Source organism: Dufourea novaeangliae, unplaced genomic scaffold, assembly GCF_001272555.1.
Source record: "Dufourea novaeangliae isolate 0120121106 unplaced genomic scaffold, ASM127255v1 scaffold221, whole genome shotgun sequence".
Taxonomy (NCBI): domain Eukaryota; kingdom Metazoa; phylum Arthropoda; class Insecta; order Hymenoptera; family Halictidae; genus Dufourea; species Dufourea novaeangliae.
The window spans coordinates 2,102,437-2,126,591 of NW_015374115.1; the positions used below are offsets into that span (position 1 = coordinate 2,102,437).

The 24,155-nt window shown below is 41.0% G+C and overlaps 1 protein-coding gene across 1 annotated transcript in view; it reads right to left on the reverse strand.

Moving 5' to 3' along the window:
* Nucleotides 1-2,934: 2,934 nt before the first annotated feature.
* The window catches only part of LOC107191058 (small conductance calcium-activated potassium channel protein), a 172,807-nt gene continuing 151,586 nt past the window's right edge, over nt 2,935-24,155 (reverse strand). Inside the window, exons 6-11 of the mRNA XM_015580005.1 lie at nt 17,097-17,518; nt 12,109-12,244; nt 9,627-9,737; nt 4,913-5,040; nt 4,752-4,821; nt 2,935-3,465 (exon numbers count right to left, since the gene is read on the reverse strand). Of these exons, the coding sequence (XP_015435491.1) occupies nt 2,935-3,465; nt 4,752-4,821; nt 4,913-5,040; nt 9,627-9,737; nt 12,109-12,244; nt 17,097-17,518 (1,398 nt within the window). The remainder of the gene's footprint in view (nt 3,466-4,751; nt 4,822-4,912; nt 5,041-9,626; nt 9,738-12,108; nt 12,245-17,096; nt 17,519-24,155) is intronic.

Genomic DNA, 24,155 nt, shown 5'->3' on the forward strand with positions numbered 1-24,155 from the left:
ATCAAGTCTTGGCCGCTTCGACTTCCGGCCACCCGGTGGATCCCACGGTCGCGTGCGATACGAACACGCGAGAAAAAGTATCCGACTACCAGGCTGGACAAGATGGCGCTTCGAACAGAAAATGGTTGACATATTGGAAATGCCGAATCTTTTCTATAGAAATGAAATCAGTTTACTGATCTGGATGTAATTAGATTTAACAGTATTCAGTGGTTGCCATTGAAAAAGAAGTAGTAGATTTGCTTGTTATATAGTACAACGTTTTTAAATACATATTTTTATTCGAAGATCTATTTTCTCCAACCCTGCAACTGACACGGAAACGAAGTGTCATTGACGGATCGATTAATTCCCATTTGTCTAGTTGTATTTCGTTTAATTAAGCCTATCTTCTGGCAACGGCTCTGAGCGTGTGCACGGAATGTACCAATGATTCCATGATTCCGTGAATATTCATTTTACAAGAAAATCGTTGGATAGAAAGAACAAGGTGTGTCGACGATATGTCTGAAACGTCTGATGTCCTAGGGATCTAAATTCGACCTACATTTTAAAATTCTCTAATTATCCCTCGTATCGATATCTAACGACTACAAAAATAAACCTCTTCGTGACTTAGCTTAAGGGTTGCTGAACATGTTAAAAAATTTTTATCAGATTCGAGATTGCAAGCCAACCTCACAGGACTTTTGTTACCGAATGAAATAGATTATAACAGTCTATACTTTCAAACAAATGAATTTTAGTTCAGTTTACCAAAAAAAAGAAAACATTCTAAGTATATGCTCTCGAAATCGTTTGAAGTTCGCAAACGGCCAATCTTGCTATTCCTCTTTGATGCGCAACGTTTCCGTTCGCCAAGAATTTTCGATAAAATCAATATTTACGGGACGTTACGTGATTGGACCACTCCGTACACGCGCATCCATCCGTTGTGCGTAGCCCGTATATAAAAAATTTCCCCCTTTCGGCGGAAACGTAGCCTTTGTACCCGTGCGCCATGTACATACACATTGTATACGCTAACAATATAATATCCTATGTAACCTACGGACGTTAAAGCGGATAAGATCACTTTGCATTCTCCCTCCATCAACCCCGGAGATTTACTTCGTGGTTTCCCGTGGTGGCCCTTAAGTTCCCGTGTAACTCAACGAAGGGTGACTATGAAACGTTTTACCATTGTTCTATTGTTTACATAACTGGCCCTCAACACAGTAAAAGCCTTGCAGTGTCAGTGTTCGGAGTTCAATCGACCGTACACTGGCGGCGGAAGCTGCTTGCTAGAGGAACCAGCTACAACTCAACGCGATGACCTTCTAGTTATTAATATTTTCATTTAAATAATATTCAGAAAGTAGTGAAAATTACAGGAAGGAATAGTGTCGTTTGACTCAGATTCAATCAACGGAATTAATCACAAAAGTTTTCTATTGTTCCTTAGTGCAGTAACTCTACATGGTGTATATTTTAGGGGTTGAAAAATTCGATTTTTAGCAAATAACACAGAAATAAGCACCGTGACCACCTGAATAAACTACTTCCGCCATTACATGAACGGTCGAGAAGGAAACTGGCGTACACTGCTCGGGTTATCTCTCGTCCGATCAGCGGAAACGTAAGAATCGGGTCACGAAGGGAAGCAAGATAGACAACCCATGTGCATCAGACATTTTAGGGGTGGAACGTGACCGAGAATATTCTTTCCCGTCCAGGAATAACTTAAAATTTTAATTGGAGTCGCGTCCGTCCGGGCGTTGCTCCGAAATGCGTTTTTCTCTTGTCTCTTCCTCGTGTAAAAGTGTTCATAAAATATTCCGCGCTAGATTTTTCGTCCCCGTCCCTCCCAAATATCGTGGCGAAATTAAAACTCTCAACCGACGGTCACGAGTATCGGCTGATTTGTATTCCCTAAAATCGTCGGGTTACGGAGGCTCGTGGTTGGTTTCTTTTGCCGGTGAAAAGGAAACGTCACCCCCCAGCCAAGTCCATCTTAAGAGCCACCCCCAATGGTCTCGTTAACGAGGGGAGACGTTCTCCACGCGCGTTCCACTTTGGTACCGTACACACACACACACGACGTTGTGCCTGTCCGCGCCCATTATTTGTTTGTTATTTTTTTTTTGTTCACGAGGTATACAGAGATAAGATGGAGTCCGTGTGTCGAATATATAATTTAAATATTAAGAAAAAAGTTTTCAGGCACGCAAGTTGGGCAGGGGAGCAGCTCGCAGCGAGTGGAAGAGGACGCTCGGTATCTCCGAGTCCCTCCTTTCCTTTCGCGCACCATTTCGAGAATCTCTACGAGACTTGGATCCTAACTGTCGGAGATTCATCTTTTCTAGTGTCCTACGTAATATTCATGCTCGTTTCGTTCAGTTAGAAGACACAGTCAATCGGGAAGAGGATTGGACCCGTTATTTATGCTACTTGCAAGACTTTCGTCTATGATTACGAAAGAGAGATAGCGGTTGGGTTTCATCGTCGGTGGCTGGGCGCCTGGATCTTTTAATTCTCAACGAACATGTCCGAGTAATTAACCAGAAATCAACTTTAAAGATTGACAGGACAATTACACGAACTTTCAAACGTAAATTCTACACCTGGTAGTTCCAAGATTCCTAAATAAGGAACCATCCCAATCCTCAATGAAGCAATCTCTTTTCCAAAGGAAGATAATTCCAAGTAAACCACCGACGTTAAACACCACCGCCAGCCGATATCCATCGGTCCATACGACTCTCGAAACAGCTGTCAACAGTACCGATGGATCGCGAAGAAACTTCCTATATAGAAAGAACGAACCAGCGAAGTTCGATGAGGATCGTCGATCGTTCCAGGAGGGACTCGAAGTTACGGGAGCGTCTATAGGTGGTCGCCGACCGTCCGTTGTCGGGATCCTTAATACGAGTGCTGCAGCTGCAAGGACGAGACTCAGCTGTGTGCAGACTTGTCGGACCCCTGGCTGTTGCCCATTCCTCCAACGCCGGACTGCGAGGTGAGCCTGGTGGCCGATTGCGACTGTGTCGTCGTGACCACCGTGGAGTTCGATTTCCCTGTTTCCGCCACCAGCCGAGGCGTACGGCTCGAGACCGGTGGCAGTATCGGGCTGGCCGACCACGGGTATAGGGACTTGGTGCTGGGCGCGTTTGGTTTGCTTGGTTCGCCTGGTATCACTGGGGAGAGGCTGTTCCCAGGAGATACGCAGACAACGCCACCGCCGCCAGATGTCGTCATCGGGACCGCGGTGTCCGGGTGAAGGAAGTTCCGTCTCTTGTCTATACGCTCGGCATGTTGGTCTAGGCACCTGGTCAGCTCCTCCGGCAGCATCATCAGCTGACCCTGAAGGCCGGACAGTTTATCTTCTAGGCCAAGCTGCCAGACCCTCAGGTCCTCCAGACGGCTCTCGAGGTCGTTCTGACGGCTGCTCATGTCCGAGACGATCTCGTACACCGCGTTCTGCGTCTGTTTGGGGAAGTCAGATTAGCGGTTAGTGTCTGCTGGTGGCTAAGGGGGAAGGATGTATGAGAAGGATAGTTAGGGAAGGGACATTGTGATTAAATTGTGGGCTACTCGTTGCACGGAGAAGTGAGCTGTACTACTGCTCGTCGGGGTTTAAATTTTATGGGAACGAAGGTGTGGGCTTAGTCGGGGTGATCGTCGTTTGGGTAGAAGCATACAGGGTGAGGCACCTGAGAGAGCCCACTTGATTGGCTTGGCTGTTACTGATGATAGAAACAAAGTGTGTCCGATCGAACTTGCATGGTATCGAGGAAGACATAATTTGATGTGAATAGTTTTTTTGATAGGTGAACGTGTAGAGGTCATGTGAAGGTCAATATCGTTTTTTTTTAATGGAAAGACATGTTGTTTCACGTACCATCTAGTAGAGCGTTTAAGACGTGTACAATGACCTATTTATGAAGGTACGTAAAAAAACATGTCTTTCTATTTAAAAAAAGGAAGTTGACCTTCGTATAACTTCTACGCGTCCATCTATCGAAAAACTATTCACGTCAAATTATGTGCTCCTAGATACCATGCAAGTTTGGTCTGACACATATTCTTCTATCACCAGTAACAGCCGAGATATTCAGGCGGCCTGTTTTCGGTGCCTCACCTTGTATAAGTGGTAAAACTGCAGTATATTCTATTTGTGGAGTAGTGTTCTTAATGATTGTGGATAATCTCCATGATGATAGAAACGAATTCATGTGAGAAAAGAATAGATTCAAATACGTGATCCTTTATTCCAATTCGTAAGAGTGGATGTATAACAGTGGAGTAAGCAAAGAATGGAGTATCGAATGTAGATTCTGTATAGAGACAGAATTGTAGGTGTCCTCTCTTCTAACGAAGTTGATTCTTCCGTCGAACCCGCTAGAGACATGTCCGGATATTGTAACTTCGGTTACTCGGACAGTTGTATTTTCTGAATAGGAACCACGATTGACCAATACCGGCTTCCAATTTATCATCGCGTCATGTAGGTACACCGAAACAATGGATTCCGAGGTTTTCAATTGGGCTCCCGAATGGCGTACAAACGAAGAGTTCGCTCGTGAAATAGAACCAGCAGTTGTTCAACGCGATGTTCAATTGAACTCTGGGCTACGTGTCAACGTGAGAGCGTCTACATTTCAGAATAGAAGGCAGTCGTAGCGAGACAATAGGCGTGTCACTTTTACCGAACTGATGAATATCTACTCTCACGTGGACACGTAGCGATAATTAATTTTCTGTAAGAGTACCTTGGCCATATCCGTGATCGTGTTGGCGTTGTCCATTAACTTTCGTTGATCCATTTTGACTTTCCTGAGTCTGAAAGTTTGCATTACGGATGCGAATATTAATTGTCCCGGGGTTATAGGTCGAGCGCGGGTGTCGATCAGGTGTCGCTTTATTCACTTACGCGTATATAGCCAACAGAAACTTCCGCTGGTGCGTTCGAACACGTCCCGGATTGACACGTTTCACCTTCTGTGTGTATTTGTAAATTAGCCACGTCTCGCGCAACACGTTCGCCGCGGCGTTTTTCAGCTGTAACAGATTATTGGCATCGCGGTTATATCCCGGACCGTGTGTTTTTCTTCTCGTGACACACCGTTGGCTATTGGTCGGCCTATATTCCTTCGTGTTGTTGTTGATCTTAAATAATTTAGTTGAATTTATCGACGTCCACAGGTCTCTCTGTAGTTCTGTGTTCTTGTAACGACATTACATTTGATACTTTGTGTTTATCTAATTTTAAATCGAATCTATAAAATAGCAGTGAAATTAATGCAATTTTATTTTCAATTGAATCTGGGGGTAAAATGGTGGATAGCAGTTCGGGGTGTACATTGAAAAATGAACATGACTTTGGTGATTTGTTTGACAAGCGTGCAGTTGTTTCCTTTCTGAGATTGTTCGTCTATTTCATTCGTGTGACAGTTACTGTTCTTGATTGTAAATACAAGTAATAATCGGCTGATTTCTCTTACCTGGTCTCTTCTTCTTTATTACCTTGAAAGTTGCTAAAAATTAAGGCATTTATTTTAGGGGTTGTTAGATGATTGGTAGGCAGTTAATTAGTTGAGAATGTTTCTAATGACAGGCGAGAATAACTATTACAATGGAGTTTCGATAATCCGGGGAGAACGATGTTGTGGTTCAACAAAATGAGAGGTTTCACGACTATGTACACTGTATTCTTCTGTAATATAATTCTTCCCATTAGAATAATAAATATTACAAATACAGAAGAAATATTATTAGCTCATAAATGGGGGCATCCAGGATACTCAAGGTTATTCAACCTTAATTATTAAAAACTGTTGTTCAGTTCAGAATCAAGATGAAGTCCTAGCCGTAATATCTCCCACGTTAATTTTAGGATTAACATTTCTACTCACCATTTATAGTACCCTGAAAATTAACTGCTATACGAAATTAATCCTCAAGGGCACGGGCGGTGTATTCCACATATCGTCAGTACGGAGAAGTCTTCCATTTTTTAATATTTTTTTACTCAAAAAATGTTACCTTTAGTTTTAATTATCTGCCATTAAGAATAGAAAATTATTAAATGAAAAGATAAACAAAAAGCTTGCTACTGCCTTTCAAAATTACGAAAAAAGAAAAAGCATGTTCACGGTCCGTAGCCTTAAGGGTTGAAATAAGGTTAAAAAGAACACAGATTACCGAAACTCCACAGTATTCTCCAGCCTCACGTTTCTGTAGTCCCTAATCGAGACTTCAAATCACTCTCCTCCCATGTTTGTCGCCAGAGAGTACTATCCAGAAAAAGGGCTCTACACCTTTTGAATTCCGCCAGGACAGCCAGGTAAACTTCAATTTCCAAAATGTCCAAAAACCCTGGAACGGGTAGATCGCAATGGAAAACAAGCGTAATAGGAAACGATAACAATGGAACCGTTGTTTCCACGGTCATATTTAAATATATGGTGGCACACTTAAAAATAGAAATTTCTTGACCGTGTAACCTTTATCAGTCGCGATACTTTAATATTTCCGTGGTTTGCTGTTTCTTAATTCAAAAGTCATCGATCGAGATGCAGAAACGAGACGGCTGTCGTTCACATGCCATTTCGTCCACTCCAAACGAGCCTGAATACTTTATAAACCCTGCATGCTTAGAATAAATCCATTGCATTAATAAGTGACACGAAATTTTGTCCATAAGCTCAGAAAGAAAACGAATGCACACAACGAGAAACGAATTTTTTCGTCGAATTATAATACCAAGGTTCAACTGGTTCGAATGATTCGGAAAATAAGTTTCAGGAACCTGACCCGGTCCCTCGTCGTTTGATCTTCTTCCCCTCATTTTTCATGTTTTTTACCCACATCACGAAGGGTCGACGCCGCCGCGGCGTTGTCTCGGTAAGATGCGATTCCCTTGTTCGAGGACCAACGTCTGACCCCCTGGGCGGATCGATCGCGACACTTGGACCATCAAGAACGGATAAAAATGACAATGATACATTAGACGACCTGGTCGTACATCAGACCTGACTCTAGTGGTGGGTACAGTGAACTCGATGGCAGTCGGTCCCTTTTTCCCTCAAAGATTCTCTTGAATGCTGGAGTGAAATCGTTACACTCTCCAATTTTTAATAAAGATGAACTATATCACTTCGATTTGTCGTTGTCCAATTGTACATACGAACATGGGGTAAATATTTACGATAAGGGAGCCATTTCCGATTTTGATGATTTTTCAATATGTTGTCCAGGTCATCACTCTGAGTAGTGTGGTGAAGGTTTTAGTTGGAGGTCGTCGTTAATTAGACAGAGTTCAGGAAAAAAAGTCATTCATAGTTGGTTAGAGATAGTTAAATAACTTTTCACTAAGCAACATTTGATAACTGAAACTTCCTGAAGGTCACTTAGGAGGGTGGCCTTGACAACATATGCTAAGGTCAAGGTCATCGGTCATTTTAGTTATGAATATTACTGAAGCACGATATTAAACTTTTTATTAATAATAACTTTTTTAAAAACGGCGACCCCTAACTAAAAACTTCACGATACCATTTAGGGTGATGACTTTGATAACATATTAAAAGAAATCGTCGAAATCGGTACCTCCTTTATTGTAAATATTTACCCAAAAATGGTATTTAGTTGGGCATTATCGAATTGCTCGAAACTTTTCGTAACAATGATTAACAGCGAGCAATGAAATGGTGTATGACGATTGTGAAAAGTAATTCGTTGAGAACTTTTAATTCACCTCTGAAAGTTTCTTTGGTCAACGAGTGCTCGCAGGCTCTTTGACTCAAGCCCGACGTAATTAATGCGTTCTATTTCCGTGACTTTTCAAGAACGTCGCAGGCAATTGAGCAGGGTTGGAACTTAATTGAACCTTGCCAGGAATGATTTATAGAGCTATTTCTTTGACGAGCTTTCATCGCGCGTTTGAAGGACACCGACTGATCCAGTCGGGCGTGTTAATTTCTCAATGTACAGTTTGAACAACGCTGTTGCAATTAATGAAAAGAATTTTGCAACGGACACCTCTCAAAGTCAAATATTTATAAAATATGAATATTTTTGTTATTTGTTTTCTTTTTAATTTCATGTAGGTCTGTTGTGCATTTTTAAAGTAGTACGGATACAAATGTAAAGGAAATCGTTCAAAGGACTACACATACAGTGTACTCACGATTTTTGTCACGCCACGAACGACCAAACGAACATTCTAAAAGCAAAACAACAGTGATCGAACGAATCACAACACGAAGAAATCATACCAGAAACTTAATACCCATCGTTGTTCCACTACGGCCTGAATTAGGACAGAACAGTTTCTTAGCAACGAACTTCTAAACATATCCCTTAAACTTAACACAAGGGAACTTTACGGTTACAAAATTCCGACAACATTAGACAGAACGACACTAAATACGTAGTAACATTGTGCTGGTCACGTGAAAGTTTGAGGTTCGTGCGGCTGTCCGTCAACCGGTGTTCACGTAAAAATAAAGTAACCCGTTAGCCTATGATAAGAAATGCTATCCCATTCCTCGAAGCTTCCTTCATAAAATGCGTATCTTGTAAATCATCTTGGACACTAAATTTGGACATGATTTTAACCCTAGATCACTAAACTATCGTAAAAATTACGACCTTAAATTAGTGGTTTGCAGAAATCGACTCGTTGCCATCAATATTATCAATATTTATGCAAATTGTGCTGAATAATTACTGTCTGAGCTTTGAATTATTATTAAGTGTGACCATCACAAGTACTTATAACACAGTCACAGTTTTTATGAATGATTAGTAATAACGTAAGTCACAGAAGAGTTGAGTGATCTAGGGTTAAATAAAATTTCTCATAAACTATTCATTTTTTTTACCATTTTACTTTAACATTAGATATACCAATAAGTAATCCATTCTGGTTTTAACACTAGAACTACCAGCATCAAATGTATACTAAATTAAATTTTATAATATAGTAATATATAATACAATCTAACATAAAATATTATAATACAAAGTGTACAGCAAATTAAAAGCCAAAATCAATTCCATCAAAGGCATTATTACAATTTCAGTAAACATAAAATACGAAATCTATAATCCGTCATTTTGACGGGTTTGGTAGTTCTGGTGTTAATAACATAGTAGTGCAGTTTAATTTCAGAATACTTTTTCAATTGTTTAAGTTAATCTTCTTTGAACCGTTCAATCTTTTCCTCTAACATTGCCTTCTATCGCGACCAGAAAAGGTAAATCACTTGTGGCCAAGTTGAATGGGCTACCCCAGTACAATCAACTTTATCTTCCACACCGCAGAAACTAAAGTTCTATTTTTTCTTTCTTTTTCTTTTTAAAAAGAGTCAATCGAAGTACCTCCATTCTTTCTCGAGCAAACACATTTCGTGAAGGAAGGTATCGAGAAGCGGGATAGTATTTCTGATCGCAGCGCCACTAGCCGTTCTGTTTTCACGCGATCGAAGGGGTTGGCGGGCAGGCCACGAACTGATAAAATTCGACAACACCACGGTCACAGGAGCGGCAGCGTAACACGTATGTACGGTATATGCTTGGGCAATCCTCGGAAGGATGTACAGAGCAGTTTCTTTCTTTTTTTTTTTTTATTGGCGTCTTACCCTTTTCGTTAATTGCGTATCCATCATAAAGTTATGAACGTGCTTCTCCGCCCTTGTGAGCTCGAGCTTCCTGGAAACAACCGCCACCAGCAAGGCCGTGCATCCGGCGCCCTAAAAACACCGTTGAAACGTACCTGTGAACTCGGAAGCTATCCGATGTACATTTAATTACGGAACTAGCAGCCGCGCGCTAATTATGGACTAATTTAATTGAATCTTCGGAGTTCCCTGCCACTACGAGGACCGCCTCTAGACAAGAAACAGAGACCGGGGGCCGCAGCTGCGCCACCGGTCTGCTATCGCAATCGTTTTGTATCTGTTGCGTTTCGCCTTAATCGCCCTCCACTTTCTTAGAAAACATTGGATATTTCGCGATACAGCGCGTCGTTAGGCAAATATTGTTGTAAGGGAAATTTTAACGATTCGGTCCCCGATGGAATTGAAACAGAGATCTCCCTACACTGTTTTTCTGGCTACTACTGCTAGGTTTAAAATGAGTTGTACTTTCTTACGATCAACGTCTAGGTAGCTTTTTTGAAATAGACTTGAATCTAGATACCTACTGGTTTTTTTTACTTCATTTTTTTTTTAAAGTCTTCTTATTACTAAATGATTCTGTTAAGTTCTACTGGAACCTTGTAACTACTAAGCTGGAGCCAAAGTCTTGAAACTATTAATCGAAATTTACGTGATTTATGGATGAAGTTTTGATGTTATCGCGGAAGCTTAGAATTTTGAAGTCACTCGTTTCTTGAGCAATTTATTTCGGAATAAGGAAATATTCAATCACTCTTATTGCGTGTAGGAATTTTTGTTACCTTAATGAATTGAATTAATGTTTCCTTGAGCTACTTAACTCTCGAACGAATTAATTCTCTTGAAAGTATTCTTAATTAGCGACCTCGGAATTGCCTAATAATCTGTCCGACAGAGCTTGCAACTGCGAGTATACCACGGCGAGATTTATTTCAACTTCTGTTATTTCCCAGTTTGAGCAATCCTCTTAAGAAAATCCTGCTGGCCCATTAAAGCTGTCTCTCTTGCATTCACTGTCGAAGTTGCCACGGATGCAAATAATGAAGTATCACCTTCAACGGTACACTACGCCTTAATTACAGACAGATTACTCCTTTACGAGTCACCGAACAGAATTACATCCACGCTGAGCTTTGAACGGACGCGTAATGCACCTGTCTCGAGACTAAACGACGTCCTCAAATGGAAAAAATACCACAAAAAAACCGATCCGCCAGCAGAACTCGAACCACGAATAGACAATATCCTGGTCAATTTAAAAGATAGATCGCGTCGGCTTCGATGTCGAGTGATTCTTATGAAGCGACCATTTTGAAATGTCTAATTCTCTTTTATTTTATAATAATAATAATAATAATAATTTATTGTAACGGGCGTAAATTCGGCCAATATACGTTCAAATAACAGAAAGAATATATTATAATAAAATTAAATTTACATAATCATTAAGAAAACAAAAAAATCTCAAGGACTACGTCGAAGAGTATTTCAGAGGACTTTCAAAATGGCGACGTACACTCGTAGAGTCCCACGTCTCAGTGACTTTCGACGCAAAGCTTAGATTAAATTTTCATTTGCATACTGATTAACTTAATCGCTTTATAAGAATCAGCCCAAATAAGGAAAGCAAGAGAAGCGACAAACGCGTAGAACCGGAAGCATCGTTGAAATTCCGCGGCGGTAGACGCGGATCGTCAGGCCTTGAATTTCACGGGAAATTGACCACGACGACACCTGGCTAAATTGGTTAACGATTCACGACTGCGAGAGACCTAAATCGGCGAATTAGCATTGGTGCTGCAGAGGTGCAATAACAATAAGGAACCATTTGGACTCCCAATGGGGAGATTAGACCCGGGGTGTAGCGTTTATCGTGACGAAGCGTCGGTCCAAGTGCGTCGTAACTGCCACTTGGCGCGACTCTGTGTGGTCGATAACCCTCGGCCTCGCAATGCAACGTGCACGGTACTCGCTAAGTATCATGTTAGCTTCCGCTAATATACAATTTTCAGTAAAAATTTCTGGTGTTTCGAACAATTTTTACACGAGTGGATTGAATCGAATGAAAGAGTATTTAGAGAGGGTGAAACATAAATCTCTCTTCATTTTTTGTTCACGCATCTTTCGATGTTCAAAAAATGTAGTAACCTGGAATATGTAATAATACTATCTACAAGCTACTACGATTTCTATACAATCTAGTCTATTCTATGGTAGAATTAAATTTAAATCTCAACAAATGTGACAATCAAGGTGTGTAGTAATGTTTAAGACGGAACATTTAAAGTGACGGGAAAGGAGGAATATTCTACTCTCGGGGGAGAATTTGTTTGTACGTCATTTATGAACGTGTCCTGTTAACGAGTCGTCTTAATAGCAGCAAGCACATGGGCGGTTACAAATGCCGGCGGGAACGTCCGGTATTAAACTTTGAGTCTGGCCTTACCATTATTCCGGTGGAAACGGCTATACCTCGACCGCAGTACGTGTTGGGCACGATGTCACCGAAACCGACGCTCAGAAACGTGATAGCGATGAGCCACATAGCATTAAGGAGATTCGCGTGCTCCTCGTCATGAAACCTGGTGCCACAGAAGAGAAAACGGGGTGAAATATTAGGGTACGTTCAGGTGACGACGAATAATCATATTTCCTGCCGGCTTAAATGTGTTTCGCCTCTGTTACCCGGGGAGAACGGCGCAATTTCGTCGCAATCTTGGCTGATTTACGAATAAGCTGAAAATGTGGACACATTTTTTTTCCTATACAGGGTAAACGCGCGAATGAATGAACATTTAAGAGATTTTGGAACTACTGAAGTCGAATTTTAAATGATAATAATATTAATAGATATTTGGCCTATGAAAATTAGATTTTTTAATATCTGTACCGTTTTATAACGTACAGATTTCAATTTGAACATTTGGAAAAATGTAAATACAGATTTCATCAGTGAATCAACAGTAATAAGTAAATGAACATTTCTAACCAGTGGCGCGAAAATTGTTTGAATATGAAACAAGGAATTGAAAAAAATCAATATTTAATCATTTGTTTATTTTAATAATTTCTTACTCGTTTTTATATATAATGTTCATTCACTGATAGGTTTTCATTTACTGGTGCATCCACTCTACACGGTTTGTGTCAATTTTAATTTCAGTTCGAAAACTTTTGGGACCGCGTATCTTGAATGCCACGTAGCTAATTATCGAAGACGCTATTGTCTACAGCTTCTTCGACAGGAGACATTTTTCTTTCTATATACCTTCAACGTTTTCAGCTTCTAATAACTGACTACTGAAGACACTATTGTCTACAGACTTTCCAACAATAAATCCCATTTCCCGATTCACCACAAAGTATTCATTCCGACAGAGTTTAATTTCTCTCGTTGAATCGAATCAATCATAAAGGCTTGATTACAGGAATCCCGTTACAATAATTCGATTACATTACATCCCGATTTCCTCGTTCGTTAGAATGCTCATAACCAAGTGTCGCACTTAGCTGGTCCTGTCCACGAAATTCATTATCGGAAATGGAACGTGAAAATAACAAGCGGGGATTAATCCTTAAGCAAAGCTGTTTCTAATGTGACAGGTAGTGTTACAACAGATTCAATTCAACGTCTACTTTCAGGTTTGTCTGTTCAAATTTGTCAATTGAATCGATCGAAAAGATCGATATCCCGACGTTCGTCGATATTATTCGTTAAAAGTGTAACTGTAGACCGGTTTGCTTTTCGATCGACGCGGTTTTCTTTCTTAATTACATTCCAGGCATTAAACTGGGCGATTGGATTAGATGGTTGATGGTATTCGGTGGAGCTATAAACGCGAGGTTCCCTTTCAAAATAATTGAAACGGCGGAAACGGGAACGCGAAACGGCGCGGTCGATGATGAAATTTTCGGAAATTCGCAAGAAACACGGTATCTCCCCTGGCGTTGAATAAATTGGAAGATGAAAGCTGGCTGTGGTCGTTACTTTTTTAAAATAGCCGCGGTTTGCTAACAACGATGAAAGTTTCGCTGATGCGTTGCTTTCGCGTAATATTATATCCACCCCCATGCAAATGGAGAGGCGGAAGTGACATTTATTGGCGCGAACAATCCTTCATCCACCTCCTCGGAATTGTTATCACGAACCTTTGGGCACTTGTCGGAATTTCTGGTGGGGCTATCAAAGTCCATTTGTAACTTTAAATACAGTAAATGTCCCAATTTCTACCCAGCTGAGCGTTTACTCGTCATAAATGAGGTGTACAAAATTTGTTTATGGTAAAAATTTGCGAAGAAAATTGGTTAATTCCTTGATAATAAATTAAATAATTAAAAAAATATTTAAAACAGATATTTTTAGATGTTGAATTATTAATAATGACAAATTAAATACAATGCTCTAAATATCCGTATTTCTGCTCACCATTTGCACCACTTTCGGTTCACATAATATAGAGAGTAAAAGTAAGTTATGTCTCTTATGAATAGGTTTTATAAAATAATAGTATATCAAGCTGTTTATAAACTCCTGTAAATACATATATGTTTTTCAAAAATGTACAATCAAGGTGTTCAAATACCTAGAATATTATAGAACTTTGTAAATGTAACAAAATCAGTAGAATATCGGACGAAAATGCATACGGAGGCCTCGAATGATCCAGGTCACGCACGAAAGTTAAATTATTATTGGACACTAAAAACGTACTGCGCGTCGCCATTAAAGTGCCATCGCGATTCGGTGGAATCGGAGCTGATCACGTCGACTCGTTCGCCGCGGAATAAAGAGCTCGTAATTTCATCATCTTTGGAGAAGTTTCCCATAAATTCTGTCCCGGGCGAGGGGATAGCTCCGACGACTCCATCGACATCGCGCCGTTATTTCGCCGCGCGCGAAATTTACAGTGTCCTTCGAACTTTACTGCCACGTCGGGAGAGATCCGGATAAAATACCGACGCCGCCGTCGTCGTCGTTTTCCATAGTACGCGGGTAGAGGGGGGACCAAGCAGCTTTCGTGTCGTCTTTGCGAATCTGAGAATCTCGGGGGACCCAGGTTATTTCCACAATCGTCTCTTCTCGAGAGTGTGTGCATCGACCTTTTGTGTCCGTCGTGCCTAAAATTCTAATTCCCCGCGCGATACCGTCAGAGAAATCCCACGGAGAACGAGATAAAACCGGAAGTAAAAACCGAAACGGAGCTTTTCATGCACTCGGAGGACACTGTCGTTCGGATAATGCTGTCTTGGACTGGAATTTTGACGGACGAAAGAAAGATAACGATTATCTTTGCAATTGCAGCGTAAAAGTTTAACAATTCTTACATTTGCGTGGGAGAAGCTACTTTGTTGAATTTTAAGCTTGAGATAAGAATGGAGAAACGGTGAACGGAGTGACGATTCGTCGTTTGAAAGCAGAAGCTGTTATACAGAACTATTTCTATTTGACGAGGGTAATAAAGAATTACGAGAGGTGTTTCCAAAGTTTTCAGATATGCCATTTGTTTTTATAATGCAGGAGTAGTGACTAATGATTTCAGGTAGGTACAGAGAAGTCCTGACAGATTTTCCCAACGATGTTAGTCAATGCCGATTAGATTAATTCAGCCGTTTGGCGAACATAAATGTGTTTTCAAATGTTAATTTTGCAACTATGGAAGAAGTAAGTTTTTAAAAAGTCATTATTTTTCCTTATATTCGCCTGATGAGACACCCAGCAACTATCAAATTGTTGCCAAAATTGAAAAAACCTCTACGTGGTGGACGATTTCAGAATTTAAATGACTTAATGAAGGGACTCTTAAAAACTTTTTCAGATGGCTTAAAAAAAACTAATTTCGCAGTGGGACAAGTGCCTACAGTTACAAGGAAATTATATTTAAAATTATAGTGTAATGTGGACGAAGGTTAATAAGATAAACAATTTATGACACAACTCCCAGAACATTGGAAACACCCCTCGTATATAGTAATGACGATATAATTAATTTCGGTAGTATCGTTTACTTCTACGCTATACAAATATAAAGAGTAACATTTTAAGTAATAACAATGAACCCTATAATTCCTTTTTCCGTTACTTTACGGAAGTGACACTAGAAAATAATATTAGATGTACCAATAATCCACCATGAAGAAGCCAATAGAAGCTTCTATAACCGATTGAAAATTCATCGATGGTCCTTTATCCAGCCGAGCGGATCGAGCTAACACCCCCGGTTTCATTCAACGAAGTATGACCGGAAGTCGTCTATTCACCAGTAGAGGGAGGAAGAAACCCGAGGGTTCTATGTCGGGACCACGCGAAAGAAAGGAATATCTTTTAGGATCTCTGTGATTACTCGCGGGCGAGATACCAGCAAAAAACCTCAATTGGCCCGTAAGATTGATCGTCCCTGTTCCTATATCTACCTCTCTTCGCGATTCCCTAAATCGGCTGTCTGCTATTCGTGAGAGAATTTAATTACACGCGCGGATCGACAATCTCGGGCGCCCCAGCACTAAATCCTCCACTGCCGGATTTAACAACGAGTCTACTTCCTGTCCGATACATCCCCCAGATGAGATTTATGCTTTTGTTCAGGGGAACATTTGCCTCCGGAGGCTGTTAACACCCTCCACGATACTTGGGACCCGAGACCCGCCTTCTGGTGGAAGGACGGTTTTGTTGGGCTAACGGGAAACGTAATTTCGGTTTTAGCGGGGAGAATAAACAGCCTTGACCCCTTTTGAAAGTAAACCGATGACAGGGAGGAAAGGGTGTTTGCACGGGACGACGGAATTGTCAAAGGTGAAGCTCGAAGAATCCGATAGAAATTGCATAGGGGAGAAATACGCAACAGCTAGACGGTAGAGTTCGTGCATTTGTGGCTACATAATTCAATATACGAGGGATGTTTCCAAAGTTCTGGGAATTGTGTTATGAATAGTTTGTTTGATTAATTTTCCTCAGTATTATATTGTCATTCTTTGATATAATTTCTGTTCAACTGGATGTACTTGTCCCAGAGCGAGACCAGTCTCTTTAGGCCATCTGAAAGAAACTTTTTGGGAGTCTCTTTATCGAGTCATTTAAATCCTGAAATCGTCCATGACGTAAAGGTTTTTTCAATTTTGGCAACAATTTGGTGGATGTGAGAGTAATTCCCAGCGGAATTCGTTTGAAAACATTTTTAAGAAAATAATTGCTCTTTAAGAATTTCTTCCACAGCTGGAAAATTAACATTAAAAAACACATTCAGATCGGTATTGACTAACATCGTTGGGAAAATCCGTCAGGACTTAGAATCTACCCTCTGAAAGTGTCGCACACTTTTATTAACACCCTGTAATTTCCTAAACATCCGCTGTCTAGGAGTGACTGTATAATATAGGGTCTTTAATGTCCGACCATTGAATTCGTTTTTCGTGGCCAAGGAGATTTGTGGTTTTTACCTCTCGCATTGACGTAACGTCCAGGAAGCGATGATCCATAGCGAGACCATGAAGACTAGCAACACGGTGCCCGGACAGATGGTCATCAGTGTCTTCAAGACGAACCTGGTGTTGAAGTTAATACGATTCAAGGCCCCTATGCTGCGGGACGAGGCGTCGGTGAACAGCTTCGAGTGCAGCAGCATTACGCGACAGATGAGGTAGAGTCTGAAGAACATCGGCAGCGAGAGGGTGACGTCGTAAGGTACCCATTTCGAGCCGAAGTCACCGCCCTTGTTCGCCAGCTTGGTCGTCCACAAGAAGTAGTACTCCCCTGGGATCGGGTGGATCGCGCAGATTACCAACTCGAGTGTAATCTGCGCGATCCTCTGCCAGGTCATCGTGATCCGCCAATCGTCCGCGCAGTTATCGATCATGAACAACTGTCGAAAGAAATAATTGATGTACGTGTTAATCGTGCGGCAATCCTCGTGTATCTGTCAGGTGAACGTAACTAGGCAGGATGTAATTTATCGCTTTGTATTTCATTCATTAGTCATTTATTCGACGGTTTCTGCATTCTCTTTATGTTATAGGAACAGCGTCAATTACATCGTGCTTGTGTTTCTTGGGAAGCATTAATTCAATATTCTTGAAATTCACTTAAGTAGTGAATTTCAATCTGTGCATTTAACTCGTTCGCTACTAGCCGTCACATGTGTGTGACACATCGGTTTGTTATTAGAACCCGTCGTCATATATATGTGACAGACGTTTTTGGTTAATTTATGAAGTTTGGTCGGTTTTGAATAGAATTGTTAAGTTCTAAAACGGTGAAATATATGAAGAATGTGCTTGTAACAACGAATCGGTAGTGCAATAATTATACTTTTGGAATATTATTATGTTTCGTCAATGGAAATTGAAACTCAAAATATTTTTGTGTGGGTTAATGTGCAAATAAAACAATTGGGTAATTATAATTGTCTCCCAGTGCATTTAATGTAAAATTTTTCATAAATCTGTTACACTAGAACATGTTATTTGTATCACTGAAATATTTATTCAAAGAGTTTGCTGGTATTTAATGAAGACAGTAATTGTATTATAATTTCATTGAAATCAATATCTATTGCGTAATATCAACAATAGTATGAATTGCAAATAACTTATAAATTGTCGCAAGTTACGGGCAATATGTAGGTATATAATATTGAAATGGACTCACGAACCTCTGTGTATTAACATTTCTAATTACAGATTCATTACTATTGCTGTCAGTGATGAAATAATACGAGTATCTACTCAGTATATAAATAGTAGTTAAACAATACTGAAACCATTCATTACGTATTTCATACAACAAACTTCAATTTCAGGCGACTGACTTTTCGTCTGTTACAAATAGAAAAATCGCAGACCGGCTGTAGATAACACTTGTCACCGATATTTTTCCCGTGTCGTCGAGAACGCGACCCGTCAGCTCTGAATAGGATTATCATAATACGCCAGCTCCGGCGAAAATGCGTGGCGAGCGTAGATAAGTTACATTATTTATACGCCGCCGCATTACTGTCGTTTCTCAAGCTTTCGTTTCTTCAGCGGCACTCGCGATGTATCACTGACTTCCGGTACCGATCGAGCAAAGAATTCCTTCTTTTAAAATAAGGAACACCCTACTTTATGGTTACGTGCTTCATCGACGCAGTTCTTAAGGTTGTCGTACCAGAAAGCGAATTATAATTTTACTATTTCTTATATTTTAGGAATGATGGAATCGAATAAATTCTTGATGAACTTTTTTATTGACTGTGGCTGCACTATTAGAACAGATGCAATGATCACGTGTTCTTTCTTCTCCAAAGAAGCTTCTCAGATATAGAGAAAGTTGACAGAATCCAGGTTGAAAGTCGAGAATGTTGAAATTTAGTTTGTTATTCTTTGATTATTCTTCTTTACATACAAACATACCAGAAGTTGCCCCACGCTTAATACAGAGAATAAACGTTGAACACCCTTGCTCCAATTAACAAAACAATGAAGAACTAACAATACAACCTTACAAATTGATTCAAATTTGAAACGAAGAAGTTCCTAGAAACGAAATCATTTACAGTAGACTCGCGATAATTGCCTGTTGAATAAATATCCCTTAGGAATTCCCTCTCTGTCGTCTTCTGTAACCAATAATTAGTCTATGTCGTTTGTTGACCGACCTGCAAGAAGGTGCTATATACTCTCGCTAATTACCCGTTCTTAGAACAGCCCGCCTTTACAGCCTCAAGTGCGGGTAACTATCGCGAGTCTACTGCACCGCAAAGCGAACGAAAATAGAATACACGAATAAAACTCGTCACTAATCTCCTCGAGTGGAACCCTCGAAATCTTCTAAAAGTCAGACGGCTTTTAGTAACAGGAACCCACTGAAAAACAATGAATCATGGGCAGTCAAAAAGTCTCTAAAACGTGCCGTGAAACCTCGTGCCGGTATCGCGTTAACAAAAGACAGAGGAGCTCCGCTCCTAAATCCGACACGGTGCGCAGCGTATCGCGGTCGGTGTGCCTCGTAAAGTTTGCCGGCTATCGTTTGCGGCGCATCGACTCGTGCGTTTTACGAGAGATAATTCGTCGGAAGGACAACAGTGGATACGAGAACCGGGCGAGATAGCCCGAGGGCTTTACCGTGTTACCTTCTGCATCGTATCGATAAAACGAATTACACCAGCTTCGAAGAGGACCGCAAAGGGTGCAGCAAGGGTGTTGGGATCCCCGGAGAGTTAGTATTTCACCGGGTTTTTGCGACTTGGCTTCGCGCGACGTTCTGCATTTTACAGTCAATTTGTTGGACGAAGCTTAACCCCTTCCGGCGGTGACGTCGAGCTGTGAATTCTCTACAGCGTTTCGACGTTTTGCACCCGTGGAATTTTATTTCATCCGGCTGCTGCGAGACGTACTCAACGCCGGGGGCTGTATCTCTATTGGTCGGCTCGGTTTTTGAGCGACTGGACAGGATGAAAGGAGCGTGCGACGGAGAACCGTGTGACCTACTTGAGTTTTCGAGCATCGCGATTTCTGTGTTCCGCCGATGGTCCTTGTGGCGACACGGACGCCTTTATATTCTGGCGGGTTAATGAGGTTGTTGGAACGGGGCAATGGGAGGGAAATATAGGAAATGTACTCTCGTCTTTGTGGTCGTTGCGCACTTTGTTCGCTCGGACGTTTTATTTGCGACTTTTCAAATATATCCTGAACGATGATATTATTTTTTCGTCTGGTGAAAAATTCGAGTACACGATTCTTCATTGGATTTAAATAGATTTATCATTTATATCACTATTTGGATAAAAAAAAAATTGCCAAAGAATAGCTTTTATTTTTGGGATCCAAAGTAGGATAACCCTTTAATGTCTATACAGTACCTATTTGTTCGAGTGCTGTTTTCTTTCACAGAAATAGTTATTGATATGCATTATGTTTGCTGATTGTATACAATTTAAGCATGTATATTTATTTACTATACTGTGTGAGGTAACTATTGACATTCGAAATTACATCATGTAGTAACTATTTCATACATATAATAGAAATTATTCAAGATGTGCCCATTGTGTATATCACCTATTTCGGATATAAAATTCATACTCCAAAGATCAAAATCACAAAAGAATGGTGTCTAAAGCTAAAGGTCAGTCTCATCTGCAACCACGCTAAATGGCTACCAGAAACTTCACCGTTAACGTCACTTCCAGCCATCGAGCCACCAAAGCTGGATTAATATTCTCCAGTGAGCGGAGTTCTCATTTAAGCAACGAAAAGTGTCCCGATCCCTCGTTAATGAACGTCAGATGGTTCCGCAAAAGCGAGAGACGACTCGCAATACCGCCGCTTGGATTCGAACCTAATGGCCCGTTGACCTTTCAGCACCTGTTGATTGTCGTTTACCGACGATTTGCATGCGCAGATTTGCCGGGGATCACCTGACTGCACGACGAAACGAAAGGGTTGTCCTCGAGGGTGGCGACGAGCGGCGGCGTTGATCGACGTAGCAATCCCGGCTCCGACAGAATCCCGGACCGTGATGCATCGTTGTCCCTCTTCCGTGGCGGATTTATTGATTTTCGATTCGTCGGAACGTTCTCGCTTCTATGGCCGAGTTTCCTTCGTTATTAGCAAATTGAACTGCATGTCCACCCACCGAGGAACTTGTGAAATTTCTGGTTGGGTCTATTGCGATTGAGTCTCGAGACACCTGGCCTTGGGACAGATGGTTTACAACGAACTTGAGCCGTTAATTGGCCGGTGACGGTGTTACATAAGCGAAGAATAGGTTCATGGCGATTATAGAAAGTATGAAGCGTGATCGATTGCAAGAAAGAACTTCGATTTTTCGATGTCTTGTACACTTTCGGGTTGAATATTTTATTTAATTTTTCGATCACGTGGGGTAGGTGTTGTACAGTTTGTGAGGCCACGGGTTAATCTGTTTGTTGTGCTATTTTGCGAAGAAAAGGAATAACAGCACCTTGAAATTGAAAGCTGATTTTACACGTCGAATCGATTACAAAAATCTAACGCAATATGTTATTGTTATAGAATTATGTTAATTGGTACTTTTCCTTTCTATTTCTTTCGTCTCGGAGATTCTGCGTGAAATTGGTGCTCGAGTTCTACTCGAATTTCTTAGAATTCTTCGTATTGATTATTGAGAATCTTGGAGTATCGAGGACGTCTTTGCCTGAGCGCCTCGAGCACATAATTAGAATAATCGCGAGTCTCGATACTTTTCCTTGACACGATGCGATACAAATAGGATTTCATACAAACCACAACGAAATAAATAGAAAATCCATTTTATATTGTAATTATATTTATATTGAATGAATATAGACTCTTGATACTAGATAATCTCCAGTATCTATTGACACAATGTAAACAATTCTATTATACAGGGTATTTCACAGTTAATGCTTATAACCATCTAATTTTTGATAAAAATATCATTTGCTGTATCTAAATAAGAAATTCTTAATCTTCGACTATCAACTACAGTTCCAAGAGGCTCGTGGTGAGAAGAAATGTTTGTAAAGTCTCCTTTACAATAATTTCATCATTGACCTTGCAATTTTTCGGTACCAATCGAAAGTTGAAGCTTTAAAGAATGTTCTGTTAAAGTTTCAACTAAATTCATAATTATTAAAATTTCGTGGAAGCTTATAACATATCTATTATACACTGTGCTACAGTAATTACCATTTCTCTTGCACAACAAGGCAATCCACGAATGTCGAAATACTATCGAAAAATTTAATAAGATCCGAACACGACAGAGGCACTCCAGGATGTCCCCGAGTTATTATTACGATACTTCGAAGAATATCGAAATTCCTTGAAGTCTCCATCCACGTCGAAAGCTTACGAATTCGCCTCGAGTTCTACTGGTGGCTCGGTGGGGTCCGACTCCAGAAAATTTACCTTTCAGCCAAGTTATTGCACTGTCATCCGTGGACAACTCGGGGCTGGTCCCGTGAAATATTCTCCCGCCGTGTTACCGGCCGTCGGTGTCATCCTCGAAATACTAAAGGGAAAATGTCGGGAGACAGGCCGATATCGCGGCTTGGAATGAAAACTTGTGGTAACCACGGGGACCACACGCGTATATCGTTTTTCCAATACTACGCCTGAGCGTCGAGATCGTTACGTCCAACGGTCGAGCGGGGAGTTTCGTTAACGGCGATAACACTTTGCTTTCATGCATTTCGCGAATGACGATAAGCATCCCCTTTGTTGCGACGACGGTTAAACGGGTCCTTGGGAAATATTGTCACCTTGATGGTTTACAGCGCCATACTTCGCCACCTCCATCTTGTGGGAATCGCGCCATTAGAACAGATGTTCTGGGGCTTCGTGAATGCTTCAATACCATTCATTTCGCTATTTTCTCCTTTGTGCAAGAATTACATCTATGTGAAACACTTTACATTATGGCATCATGTGAAAATCTTGAAAAATACCCCAGAACGCGTTGAAGAGGGTTCATTAGTGGATCGAATTATCTTTCGAACTAAAAAGTAGATTAATTGATACATTAGATACTTGACAAAAAACCTGAATTTCTCACGTACCACAAAACCGCACTTAAAGACCAACTTAAAGACCAACCCAATAGAATAGAAGCAGTATAAACTCAATTATCCTAAGCAGAGAACAGAGAAGATAAAGAAGAATCGCCTCTGCATCTTTTAACCATGCCTCGTGTTTTCACAGACGGTTTGTTGCAGCCAAGCCCCCCAGAGTTTCCAATTACCTGCAAAAGCAAACGCGAAGTCAAGGACGGTAAATGGCCCTTCGGGGAGGCTGCCCGATTTCTTTGACGTTCTTTGACGCGGCGGTACACGTTCAGCCGCAAATAGGATCGCGCAGACGAAAACTTACGGCCGACGTATCTACCCCCGTGAAATAATCCTCCGGATCGGAATACCCGAGAATTTCGTCGCGACCCGAGCTACTCTCTGCGCGAGGCCAACCTTATGAATGTGCACCGTTTCTGGATAATCTGACCCCGTTTCTGTGCCGACCACTGGACAAATCGGCTTTCGTGTATCGCGTCGTTTCTCGACATTCTGTCGTCTTTCGCCGTGGATTACTGTCGTGGATCCGAATACCCACATGTGCATTATGGTTAATTAGCCGGCGAACGGTTAAACCCCGCGATGCGGTAAGGGCATCAGAGGCGAGACGATCCTTCGTGGTCAACGATGTTTCTCTATCACGAGGGGGTTTTGATACAGAGATCGACCAGCGGTTGAGCCACTGCGGTTCTCTTTGTTCGAAAAATGTCGGTGTAATTACAGGTGGTAGATTCTTTTAGCTGCCAGTGGACGGTGGATTTTATGTACTTACAGCACACGCGACTTGTCCAAACAGAATAAAATGTAAATCTTCATGAGGATTTAGTACAGGTCATATTCTACTTTTAGTCTCTCTGAAGCCTTGGTAGAAGAATTGTATTTTTATTTAATTCCTGTGTTTTTAGTAGATTGAAGAGATTTTAATTTGCGCATACATTCGTAATCTAATGAT